This window comes from Oryctolagus cuniculus, chromosome 5, assembly GCF_051225735.1.
Source record: "Oryctolagus cuniculus isolate XC-2025 breed Fujian yellow rabbit chromosome 5, ASM5122573v1, whole genome shotgun sequence".
Lineage (NCBI taxonomy): Eukaryota > Metazoa > Chordata > Mammalia > Lagomorpha > Leporidae > Oryctolagus > Oryctolagus cuniculus.
Genome location: NC_142871.1, coordinates 52,557,730 through 52,571,387, shown reverse-complemented (window position 1 = coordinate 52,571,387; position 13,658 = coordinate 52,557,730). Strand labels below are relative to the sequence as shown.

At 41.1% G+C, this 13,658-nt stretch overlaps 1 protein-coding gene across 1 annotated transcript in view; it reads left to right on the top strand.

Moving 5' to 3' along the window:
* NUS1 (NUS1 dehydrodolichyl diphosphate synthase subunit) overlaps positions 1 to 12,908 on the top strand; it is a 34,881-nt gene extending 21,973 nt beyond the window's left edge. Inside the window, exons 4-5 of the mRNA XM_008263427.5 lie at positions 3,453 to 3,552; positions 9,356 to 12,908. Of these exons, the coding sequence (XP_008261649.3) occupies positions 3,453 to 3,552; positions 9,356 to 9,446 (191 nt within the window). The 3' untranslated portion in view covers positions 9,447 to 12,908. The remainder of the gene's footprint in view (positions 1 to 3,452; positions 3,553 to 9,355) is intronic.
* Positions 12,909 to 13,658: the final 750 nt, after the last annotated feature.

The window sequence follows — 13,658 nt, the reverse complement described above, 5'->3', positions numbered from 1 at the left end:
GGAGCAAGTCCTACAGTTTATTGGTTGAACTGGAGGCAGCTGTGCGGAAGCTGTTTACTTCTCTCCCAGCGCCATATTGTGGGAGAGCAGATGCATAGAATAAGTCTTAATTCCAGTAACTCAGTCCAGTCCGGATTGCTCCCCACACTTACAAAGACATGGTACTGTCAGTTTTTTGGTTTATTTTCAGCCAGTCTAGTGGATGTGTTGTAGTATTTTGTTATTTTAATTCACATTTTCCTAATGAATAATGGTATTGAGCATTTTGCACGTGTTAATTTGTCATCTATATCTTTCATTAAGTATCGACACGTTTTGCCTATTTTTAAGTAGTCATTTTTCTTGTTATTGAGTTTTAAGAAGTTTTTATATGTTCTGGATACAAATCATTTACCAGTAGTAAGATACTTACTTCACAAATAGTTTGTCCCAGTCCATCCCTTTTTGTTTGTTTTACTAATGGCTTCTTTTAAAGTGTTTGATTTTTATGAATTATGTCAAGGTGTTTTTTTTTCCTTTTATAGATCATGAATTTATTGTCATTTCTAACAGATCCTTGCCTAATCTGAAGTCATAGTAATTTTCTCTTGTGTTTTCTGCTAGAAGTTTTATAGCTTTAGCTGTTATTTTTAGGCTTATAATCCATTTTGATTTAACTCCTAAATAGTGTGAGGTATTATTTGCTGAGAAGACTGTCTTTTACTGTTTGAATTATTATGGTTCTTTGTTGAAAATCAATTGTCAGGCCGGCGCCGTGGCTCACTAGGCTAATCTTCCGCCTTGCGGCACCGGCACACTGGGTTCTAGCCCCGGTCGGGGCGCCGGATTCTGTCCCGGTTGCCCCTCTTCCAGGCCAGCTCTCTGCTGTGGCCAGGGAGTGCAGTGGAGGATGGCCCAAGTGCTTGGGCCCTGCACCCACACGGGAGACCAGGAGAAGCACCTGGCTCCTGCCATCCGATCAGCGCGGTGCACCGGCCGCAGCGTGCCGGCCGCGGCGGCCATTGGAGGGTGAACCAACGGCAAAGGAAGACCTTTCTCTCTGTCTCTCTCTCTCTCTCTCCCTGTCCACTCTGCCTGTCAAAAAATAAATAAATAAATAAACAAGTAAGTAAGTAAAAAAAAAAAAAAAAGAAAATCAAAACTATGGATTTTCACTGCAGCACTTTCCCTTCCTCCCACAACCTCTTGTTTTAAATAGAGGCTTTTGGGGGGGGGGGGGCAGCAACCAGCAAATCTGTTTTTTGTGGTCAGCCACATCCTGGTAGAACTAAGTTTCTCTCCAGTTGATTAAAGGTAGAGGTGTTGAGATCAAGAGCAGTCAACTAAGAAGGTTGAGGACTCTTGTCATTCTTATCATTTTTTATTTTATTTTTTTAATACTTATATATTTGACAGAGTGTCAAAGAGAAAGTGAGAGAAAGAGAGAGAGAAGGAGAGATCAATTTATATAGTTGCTGGTTAACTCCAAATGTCCACAGTAGCCATGGCTTAGCCAGGCTGGAGCCAAGAGCCAGGAACTCCATCCAGGTCTTCCACATGGGTGGCAAGACCCAAAGTAATTAGATCATCTTTCACTGCCTTTCTTGGTGTGTAGCAGGAAGCTGATTTGGAAGCTAAGCAATTGGGGCTCAAACCAGCACTTTAGTATGGTATGCTATGTTCCAAGTGGCAGCTTAACCTGCTGTATGACAATGCTGGCTCTACTCTTCTTGCCATTTTTACCAGAAATTCCAGCTGGTTTTTGGTTTTTAAAGCAATCTGCCAAGGATCAGACTGCCATTGAATGCTTGATTTTGTTTAATTTTTTTTTTTTAATTTGACAGAGTTAGACATTGAAAGAGACAGAGAGAAAGGTTTTCCTTCCATTGGTTCACCCCCCAAAATGTCCGCTACGGCCAGCACTGCGCCGATCCAAAGCCAGGAGATAGGTGCTTCTTCCTGGTCTCCCATGGGGGTGCAGGGGCCCAAGCACCTGGGCCATCCTCCACTCTGCCTTCCCTGGGCCACAGCAGAGAGCTGGATGGGAAGAGGAGCAACCGGGACTAGAAGCCGGCGCCCATATGGGATTTCGGTGCTACAGGTGGAGGATTAATCAAGTGAGCCATGGCATCTCCCCCGATTTTATTTAGTTTAATACATGTCTCTCATGGAGAAGATTTGTCTCTCTCTTCACTTTGCTGTTATCAGGAGTTCCTTTTTGTCATTTTTTATTGCAGAGGATTGCATTTTGGTTAGCTGAGCAATATGTGTTCTTCTGCTTAGTCCATCCACTCTGAAAACATACATTTTTAAAGGGAATTGTTCTGGAAATAATTCTTCACTATTACTACTAGATAAGTCCGCCTAATCTGGTATCTTTATTCTACAAGTGAGGGAATTTACCCTAGGAGAGATTATGTGATAAGCAAGTTAGTAGTAGAACTGAGGATATTTGGAACTGTTAGGAACTGGGTCTACTGGATTGTAGTAACTTTTCTGTTATGCTAGTGACCTTTCAAACTTCATTTTTAAGCAAATAAAACATCCCTATCCGTTTTTTTCTTGTTTTATATTTTCAAACTGTCATACTTTTAAGCCAGGTCTCATGTGGAAATTGGCTCATAAAACAGACAAAAAATGGATGTGTACCTGTTGAGACATATATACAGTCTGTTTTTGCTCTCTGAGCTGGCTCAGGCTCTGAGGAACACTGAAAACATTTGTGCTGTACTGCTAGGAGTTGGTCTTTCTGGGGCCATGAGGAAAGAGAATAGAGACTTTTTAAGTTCTTTTTCATCTCTGAAGTTATTTGATTTCTGTAGGCAGAATCAACAGTTGTGCCTTTAGATCAGTGTCTTTCCCAGGCTGCTGAGAAAACGCATGAATTGAGTGTTGAAAGGAGGGGATTTGGGGATTTAGAGTGGGAGTTTATCCCTTGTTGACAGGTAATCAGAAAACTTCCATATTTGGAATGAATATGAATATTAAAGTATATGAACCTCTGGCCGGCACCGCGGCTCACTAGGCTAATCCTCCGCCTTGCGGCGCCGGCACACCGGGTTCTAGTCCTGGTTGGGGCACTGGATTCTGTCCCGGTTGCCCCTCTTCCAGGCCAGCTCTCTGCTGTGGCCAGGGAGTGCAGTGGAGGATGGCCCAAGTGCTTGGGTCCTGCACCCCATGGGAGACCAGGAGAAGCACCTGGCTCCTGCCTTCGGATCAGCGTGGTGCGCCGGCCGCGGCAGCCATTGGAAGGTGAACCAATGGCAAAGGAAGACCTTTCTCTCTGTCTGTTTCTCTCACTGTCCACTCTGCCTGTCAAAAAAAAAACAAAAAAACAACAAAAAGTATATGAATTTCTGAAGAGAATAGATACTTAAGGCACAAGAAACCAATTGTATTAAAAGATTCTGCCTTTCGTCATTTTTGTTGTAAGCAATGCGTGTTAAATTCATGTGTATTTCTTTTTTTCCAAGGTTCAAATGGTTTCCCTGATCCTGATTTAGTATTGAAGTTTGGTCCTGTGGACAGCACATTAGGCTTTCTTCCCTGGCACATCAGATTGACTGAGATTGTGTAAGTAATTAAAAGTATTCAGTTCCACAAAATCAAATTATAATACTGGATCCTTTATGTCGGATATTTTACATTATTAGTGGTAAGATAAAGACACACATAAATGAGTTTAGAGCCAAGAGAGTGTATATACAGATGTGTTGTGTATGTACATTTTGTATTGACACTAACTAGCATAAGAGATCAGGAGTGAGGGATACCTCTGTGGCTTGGAGTTGTTGATTCTACAGAAAAGATATGACTAAATCCAGGGTATATAAAATCTGTAGAATTTCTGTGGGGAGCAACCAAGACTAGACTAAATTACTGGAACTGCTAGGACTAATTCTGTGCATCTGATCTCCCACCATATGGCGCTGAGAGGGAATAAACAACTTCCACACAGCTGCCTCACCAATTTGACTAACAAGCTGCAGGAGTTGATCCTGCCCCTGATTGGAGGAGAGCAGTGTGCTCAGCGCGTGGGGAGAGAACGCCAGGAGAGTTGGGATTGGTGGAAGAGGACTATAAAGGAGGAGAGAGACAACATGCACCAGGAACATCTGAGCAACCCCTGAGAGAGCCGGCCGGCAGTGTGCCGCCCCTCCACGGAGGCGGGGGGTGGGGGGGGCAGCAAACATGGGAAGGGCCAGGGAAAAAGAACAGCGCAGGGTCTGGTGTCGTTCCTCCGCGAGTGGGGGAGCGACAATTTCTGTCCTTAGAAAAAACATGGGAAGTATAGGAAGTGGGAATGGGGATAAAAAGAGCTGTGGCAGGACCCAGTGCTGTGGTACACAGAGGGTTAAGCTGTGGCCATCAAAACTGCAATTCTGTATCAGAGCACTTGTTCAAGTCTAGACTGCTCAGCTTCTGATCCAGTTTCCTGCTATTGTATCTGGGAAAGTGGTAGAAGACAGCCCAAATACTTGGACACCTGCCACCCATGTAGGAGGCTTGGATGGAGTTCCAGGCTTCTGGTTTCATCCTAGCCCAGCTCTGGCCATTGTGGCCATTTGGAGAATGAACCAGTGGGTGGAAGATCTTTTTGTATCTGTCTCTGTCACTCTGCCTTTCAAAAAAATGAAATAAAACTTGCATTTAGAAGAAATAGCCACGTAAGAGAAGAGAGTCAGCATTAGGTAATACTGTGAAATGAAACCAGATAGTCTGGGGTCGGGCAGAGATCAAAGTTTCTTAAAGGCCAGCATAAGGAAAGTGTATAGCAGTAGAGAGGTGGTAGGAAACTGCTGAGCCTGTGGGTAACGGAAATGATGATTTTGGAAGATGTTTGGAAGCTACAAACTGTAGTGGATTGGATTTGAAAAAGGGATGTAGTAAAAAGACAAAAGCTTCATTACTAATTTATGGGAGAATACAGTGAAGAGAATAAAATCGCCTATTTAGTACAGCATTTGGCACATATACTCTGTAAAGGCTCAGATAATAAACATTTTGGGATTTGCAGGCCATATAGTATCTTGCAACTGTTCCTCTCTGTTCCAACTACTTTTACTTGGCTAGCAAAACTAAACTACTGTAAGACAAATGAGCATAATTATGTTCTAATAAAAACTGTTTACAAAAACATGTAGCAGGCACATGTATTTGCCAACCTCAAATTTAGAATAACAGAGAGACTGAGTATCCTTAAATTATATTTAAGTCCTGGGTCTTACAAGGAAAATATTGCAGATTTTATCTGTCTTAAATATTTACATTGCAAGTATGTTTGTGGGGCTGAGTATTTTACTAATTTTGATGAAAGTTAGATAAGAAATGAAATGACTCCTAAGCTTTGGTGTTTTTTTTTTTTTTTTTTTTTTTTTTTGACAGGCAGAGTGGACAGTGAGAGAGAGAGAGAGAGAGAAAGGTCTTCCTTTGCCGTTGGTTCACCCTCCAATGGCCGTCGCGGCCGGCGCACTGCGCTGATCTGAAGGCAGGAGTCAGGTGCTTCTCCTGGTCTCTCCTAAGTTTTTAAGCCTAATGGACTGGTTAAATTTTAGTGTTAAGAGAAAATCAGGCTGGTGCCGTGGCTCACTAGGCTAATCCTCCGCCTGCGGCGCCGGCACACCGGGTTCTAGTCCCGGTCAGGGTGCCGGATTCTGTCCTGGTTGCCCCTCTTCCAGTTCAGCTCTCTGCTATGGCCCGGGAGTGCAGTGGAGGATGGCCCAAGTGCTTGGGCCCTGCACCCGCATGGGAGCCCAAGAGAAGCACCTGGCTCCTGCCTTTGGATCAGCGCAGTGCGCTGGCTGCAGTGCACCGGCCGCGGCAGCCATTGGAGGGTGAACCAACAGTAAAAGGAAGACTTCCTCTCTGTCTCTCTCTCTCACTGTCCACCCTGCCTGTCAAAAAAAAGAAAAAAAAAGAGAAAATCAGAAATATATAATATCAAAATCAGGAATGTAATATGCATATTATTTTTATATGTATGATTTGTTTATTTATTTGAAAGGCAAAACAGAGAGAGAAGGTATAGAGAGAAAGAGATCTTCCATCTACTGGTTCACTCCTGAAATGCCCTGAACATCCACGGCTGGGCCAGGCCAAAGCTAGGAGTCAGGGATTCCATCTGGTCCCACATGTGGGTGGCAGGGGCTCAAGTACTTGTGCCATCATCTGTTGTTTTCCTAGGCACATTAGCAGGAAGCTGGTTCAGAAGAGAAACAGCCAAGACTCCAACTGGCACTCCTATAAGGGAAACTTGTGTCATAAGCAGTGGCTTATCCCACTGCACCAGAGCACTAGCTCCTGGGAACATGTATTTTTGACAGGAAGATATAGATGATTTTGAAGTTTTAATCTATTTTGATGGAAACACTTGGTAGGACAGAGGCAGATGTAGAATTGATGCTTGCATGAGAAATCAAAGCTAAAGATGTATATTTGGGGATGATCAGTATCTGGGAGATATTTGAACCTGTAATAATAGAGGTTCCTCTGCACTGTGTACAGAGGGGTCCTTTAAGAAGTATTTAAGGGGCTGGTGCTGTGGCCCATCGGGTTAATGCACTGTCCTGAAGTGCCAGCATCCCGTATGGGCACCAGTTCGAGTCCCCGTTGCTTCATTTCCGATCCATCTCTCTACTGTAGCCTGGGAAAGCTGTAGAAGATGGCTCAGGTCCTTGGGCCCCCGCACCTGCGTGGGAGACCTGGAAGAAGCTCCTGGCTCCTGACTTCAGATCGGCACAGCTCTGGACATTGGGGTCAATTGGGGAGTGAACCAGTAGATGCAAGATCTCTCTCTCTCTGCCTCTCTCTCTGTGTAACTCTGACTTTCAAATAAATAAATAAATAAAAAGAAGTAATTAAAGGGGCTGGCCCTGAGGCATAGTGGGTTAAGCCACCGCCTGCAACACCAGCATCCCATTGGTTTGAGTTCTAGTTGCTTCTGGCTAATACACCTGGGAAAGCAGTCAATCGGCACAGCTCTAGCCATTGCAGCCAATCGGGGAGTGAACCATCGGATGGAAGACCTCTCTCTCTCCTGTCCTCTCTCTGTAACTCTGACTTTCAGAGAGAGAGAGAGAGAGAGAGAGAGATAGGAGGGAAGGAAGGAGGGAAGGAAGGAAGGGAGGAGTAATTTAAGGGGCTGGCCCTGTGGCATAGTGGGTTAAGCCATCGCCTGCAACACCAGCATCCCATTGGTTTGAGTCTTAATTGCTTCCTGCTAATACACCTGGGAAAGCAATCGTAGATGGCCCAAGTGCTTGGGCCCCTGCACTCACCTGGGAGACCTGGATGAAGCTCCTGGCTCCTGTCTTCAGCCTGGCTCAGCGCTGGCTGTTGTAGCCATTTGGGGAGTGAACCAGTGGGTGGAAGACTCTCTCTCTGTGCCTCTGCCTCTCCTCTCTCTAACTTGACCCTTCAAATAAATAAATAAGTCTTTTTTTTTTTTTTTTTTTTTTTTTTTTCAGGCAGAGTTAGTGAGAGAAAGAGACAGAGAGAAAGGTCTTCCTTCCGTTGGTTCACCCCCACAAATAGCCGCTACGGCTGGCGCGCTGCGCTGATCTGAAGCCAGGAGCCAGGTGCTTCCTCCTGGTCTCCCATGTGGGTGCAGGGCCCAAGCACTTGGGCCATCCTCCACTGCCTTCCCGGGCCTGGAAGAGGAGCAACCGGGACAAAATCCGACACCTTAACTGATACTAGAATCCAGAGTATCAGTGCCGCAGGTGGAGGATTAGCCTAGTGAGCCACGGCACCGGCCATAAATAAATCTTTAAAAAAGGGGGGGGGGGTGATCAATTCACATTTGCAATCAAGTGGGAGAAAAAGTGTTAAATAAAGGGACAGAAGAGCGCACATAGTGTTAGAGTAGGAAATTATTGTAAATCATCTGGTCTTCTGTACTCATTTTGTAGGGCATGAAAATGGGGAAGAGATATTGTTCAAGCTTGTAATAAAGTAGAATCAAGATTCTGGATGTCCTTACAGAGAATATATATTTCTCTTCTCCATTTTTCTCAGGGGTTTCCCAAGTCATTTCAGCTGCCTTTCCTGTAGGCTGAGAGAGTGACAGAAGAGATACCTTGTGAAATGGGGAATATTTGCAATTTGGCTACATAGCTCAACAGCGTTGCTCTAGAAAGTTATTTAAACTTCTCTGTTTTATAAAGTGGACGCTTGAATGTGGAGTTGAGGATTTAAACCTGAAAGTGGAAATGATACCTAGCTCTTAAGTGTATGCATCATCTATCATAGCTCTGCCTCTTATGCTGAGGTATGCCCTTCACTACACAGCACCGTGATGACAGGGAAAATGTCTCACTCCACACAGAAGCATTAAGGGCAGGGCCCTGAGTGGACAAACTGGGAAATGGCAAAATGGCTTCTGAGGCACAAAACAGTAGTGGCACTCAGTGCTTCTTGAAGAGGGAGAAGAAGTGAGGCTGTTGGTAATGGGGGTCAAATGAGGAAGAGTTAGGAAAGTGGGGAGTTTGAGGAGGACATTTGAAGCAAGCTTGAGCGAGAAGAATGTCATTAAAGGCATCCTCTGGGGAAACCATTTCAGTAGAGTAAGTAAAACATGGATGGGTGGCAGAGGGTGTTCAGGGTGACCGGGGAGTAGAGGGAAGTGAGTGACTTGTTTGAGAATTTCTGGTAATCAGAGGAAGGATGCAGAAGAGCATACCTAAAGAACACGCCAGGTCAGACAGGAGTTCTTTCATGGTAGGTTTGTTCAGTTCCCATTTTGGTGGTACGTGTGACTCCTGTATGCTGACCAGAAGTTTCACTTTGACAGTCTTTGGGATTGTCGAACCTTGTTATAAAGCTGTATAAATTAAATATTTTTTAAGCACTAATTATTAAAGGCTTAAGTAGTAAAATACTTCCAGGAGTGCCCGCTGGTGTGCTGTTGCCTGTGTGTTTATAGTGCATGTCTTCATGTTGTAATTGCCCCCTGAGCAGTTGGAAGTAGACATCCATGTCTACTTATTGGTTGCTCACACGTGGCTTCAGTGTGTTATCATGTGGGGAATACTGAGGAGCTGTGCCCGGCGTTAAGCTTGACTTAAATATAAATCAGAATTGGCTTTACTCAGACCAGGCGGCATTCTTAAAAGTGGATGTGAGTTCCTTTGCATTAATCTAGGCTTATTTTTTAATGGGTTGTGAATCTAACTTGTTTTTCTCTTCTTATGGAAAGAAGGGCAAGTTTAATTTTCACTGGAACTGTTTCATAGTGAACTTAGCAAACTTTTAGTGGAAATAATTTGACATATCCTGCTTATAATTTGTATTTCTTCTGTCATTATCCTCTGGTTCTCTTCGCCAAATGACAGTATCAACTAATTACTTTTTTTTCTCCCATGTGCTTTCTTTTCAGCTCTTTGCCTTCCCACCTAAACATCAGTTATGAGGACTTTTTCTCTGCCCTTCGTCAATATGCAGCCTGCGAACAACGTCTGGGAAAGTAATCATCCCTGCTTGTGTAATTTGATTTCAGGCTTTTGGAGGAAAGGACCCAAGTGACTCTGATGTTTACAAAGCACCTATGAGACCTGTATACACCTAGTTCATACCCTCATAATTTATCAACACATACAAAAAGTGTCTTACTTGAGAGCGAGTGAGTGTGTGTGTGTGTGTGTGTGTATGCACGTGTGTATGTATGGAATAAACTTATAAATGGGAGAAGTATTGAAGAAGGAAATATGTAGACCTGCAACTTTGTGCAAATAACAACGATGTTTTAGGAGCTGAAATTCCAGATATAAAGACTTCAGCCTCTATTACTTCCCTGTTTTTGTGGGGAGAAGAGGAGGTGACTAGAATAGTCTTGGTTGTTGTTTGGGGAGAAGGGAGTAATTTTTGTTCAGTCTTTCCTAGTGACCAAACTTTCATTTTTAAGACTAATATATTGCTTATTAAGTGGAAGTATTCTGAATTTGAGGGTACTTCAGAGGAGTGGAGTCCTGTGTTGCTCACATGATTAAAAACTCTTGCCGTCAAAGCAGAGGGAATACCTACCTTCATATATCCGTCCATTTTCATTTCTTACTTCATTATATTCAGACAGGGTGACCTGAAAGTGTCCTCTGGTATCTCTTACCTGGTGTCTGAGTTGTGAAGATCATTTGAAAAAGAATTCTTACTACACTGAAATTTAAGTATTGAATTAAGCAGTCAAAAAAAAAAAAAAAAAAAAGGTGAATAAGTTGTAATGTTACAGTGAAGATAGAAAATTTCCTTAAAGAGGAAGGACAGTTTTGATTTTCTTTTTTGTTGGTGGGTAATATACTATCTAGTACCCAGAGTTGGTTTTAAGAATGTTTCCATTAACTGTTTTTTATTTAAAATAAGCATTTGAGTGAAGTGAGCAAGCAGCTCTTTTCCTCAAAAGTAACCTGTTTCTTTATGGAATAACACCCAGGAATTTATTCAGTAAATCCCAATGGTGACTTTGCATAAAAGACCTTTAAATAGGATTAAGACCTATATGGTAAAGAAAATGTTACCAAAGTCTACAAAAATATTTAATTTTACACGTTCTCTTTTATGACAGAGAACAGCACTGGTTCTGTTATTTTGGAAATAAATAAATGATTTCTTGATAGGTGTTTGATATTTCTCCCTCACTGCTGATCCTTGGTGAGGAACCCTTCTTTATATTGATGAACTATTTTCAGAAAACTTTGATCAGCACGTGTACAATTAGCTTTCTAAAATTGTACATTCAGAATGGAGTAGTCTAAATGTGAGGTCTCAAATCTGGAAAAATAGGGAAGAAGACTGGATTTGGGAAGCATGGTCTGAAATTGCTTGAATTCTAAAGTTATGAAGAATAAATATTTCAGCTTTGGATTACAGAACCCCATTTATGATTTAAAAGTACACTTGAAATAAAAGTGATTAAACTGAATTTTGGTCCAGTGATGTTACTTTACATTTCATAGTCTTTTTGTACACTATAAGGCCTTTTTTTTAAAGTCTTAATTTATTGCAAAAATTTTTGTGTAAAGCTACAGCATATCTACACTGTATCAGAGAATTCCTCGTTTCTGTTCCCCCAGACTGGCCCATTTTCTATTGAATATTTTTTTTGCTTTGTTTAGTTTAAGACTAAATTTATTTATTCTTAACATGGTAAATATAAATGTCTCAAACATTCTGAAATATCTGCAGCTTTAATGAATTAAATGTAATGAGCCTAATTGAAGTGAAAGGATTTAATATTTGTCAAACTGAAGTTATTAGTCAAATGAATTACTTGTTGGGATATAGTACAAGATTCTAAAGGTTTAATATTTAATTTTTTTGTACTTTTCTCCTTCCTTTTCATAACATTGTAGACATCCATGTAGATCTGTAGCCCAGGGCCTGAGTCTCCTGTAGCCCTGGAAAGGGACCTTAAAACAAGTTACTAAGGGTTTTGAATTCAGACATAGTCATTTCAGAACCTTGTATGGGCTCAACTGCTAGTACAATCTCTGTAACTTGAAAGACATTGGTCATTCTACAATTCCTGCCAAATCATTAGAAACTATGCATTGTCAAGGCTCCCTTTGTACTCCCAAAAAGAATTGATGATTTTCAAGAGAGATACGTGTGTCTTCATGTGCATTGAAGGATACTGTCTTTAAGTGGTTTCTTCTTAACACCCCCCATAATGGAAAAATTACCAGATTAAACCTACTTTATGGATGGCAGCTTGGAGTATAGCAAGAAGTTAGAGGATTTCAACTCCATTCCCAATTCTGGTTGTATTTTCTTGAAAGTAATTGATTACTGTTAGAAAGTGTAAAAGCTGGTTTTTAATGTGAATAGCAAATTCTGGCATATTGTGACTAAGACGTAAGAATGCCCATCTCAGAGAGGAAAATATATTCATGAACAGTGCCAAATACACTGTGCATAACTATGATCTCTGAATGTATAGTACTTAGTTTCCTCCTTTGTGATGGTACCATGCACATAGTCAGTAAAATCCTTGTGATGTTTTATATGGCTGTAGACTTTGGCAACATGTAAATAATGTGTACAGTGAGTTTTTATGATTAAGGAATCAAATTTATTGAATTTTATTATTGAAAATTGAAACAACATGTATGAACAAGAACAATAAAAGAATATACTCTTTTCATGGACTATAGTATTATGTGAATGCTACATTCTGGACATTTAGGGGCTACATAAATGTAATAAAAACCTCCAATGGCTAGACAGCAATACTAATTTTTAGACAGTATGCCCTTACTGAAATATATTCTCATTTTTACCAGTTTAAACATTTGAAATATTCCATCTTTTTGTTAGATAATAGTAAAATTCAGCTTTATCATTATAGTTGTCAAAAATTCCACGTTAATTAAAATCGGAATTGATTTTTACTGAATACAGAATTGCTAAATTAAAAATGTATATGTGTATCCTTTAAAAAACGAATTGGTAGTTCTCAAACCAGAAAATTGAAAGGCAAGCTGTGGTTTGTCTTATGGTGCAAACAGTTTTCAGTTTCTGACTTGAAGCTCTAATTATAAGACCATTGACTTTTTGTGCATAATTTTCATCTAAAATCAGGCTTATCAAAGATCATATTTTAAATGCATCACCAAAAATTACTGTAGTAGAAATTTAGGATAGTTTGAAATAAAAGCCAGAAAGTAAGATTTGTGTCAATAGTTGTGTCAAATCCTAGTTGATAGGCCATAAACTATAATAAATTCAGGAGAACGAGGGAGTACAAAAAGTTTGCTTATGGTTTGAAATATACATATGCATTATAGGAAAAAAGGATTCAGCTAAGCAAATATAAAGGAAACCTCATTGAATACATTTTTGGTGACAATCCTTACAGAAATTTTTTTGTACTTTGATTTTAAAAAATGTATCCTGTAACAAGTTTAATAAAGAGATTCTCTTTAAGTTATAAATAGAAATTGAGAGTCTTGCATTCTGTTTTGTATTTCATTGTGTCTCGATATAAATATTTATTACATCAACACATGTAAATAAAATGGAAAAATTACTCTCCGTATTTAGTTACCATGAATATTTAACCTTGGTCCAAATCTTCGTTTCTTCTGTCCTTCTTGCTATTCCAGGGATATAAATTAACTTTAGCATGATTCTCAGGTACAGATAACTAAAATATACATTCCCAGATCTGAGCATCGCTTCCTATTGGCCATGTTTTATATTTCCCTTCACCCCTAATACTACTTTTTTGTTTTTTGTTTTAAGATTTATTTGAGAGGTAGACAAAGAGAAAGGTCTTTAATCCACTGGTTCACTCCCCAAATGGCCACAATGGCCAGAGCTGAGCTGATTGGGAGCCAGGAGCTTCTTCCACGTCTCCCATGCAAGTGCAGGGCTCCAAGCATTTGGGCCATCTTCTACTGCTTTCCCAGGCCACAAGCAGAGAGCTGGATCAGAAGAGGAGCAGCTCGGACACAAACCAGCGCCCATTTGGGATTCCGGCGCTGCAGCTGGAGGCTTGGCCTGCTACGCCACAATGGTGGCCACTGGTACCATCAGTGTAAGTTGCTGTTAAATCTCAGAAAGCCTGAGGAAAGTGAAAGAATCAGAACCTGGGGAGTGCTTAGTTCTGTACTTGTATAGAGAAGTAGTTGCATTCTGATGATTTATCTTTTATGGGTTTGGTTCTATGAAATCTTCCTTTTTAATGA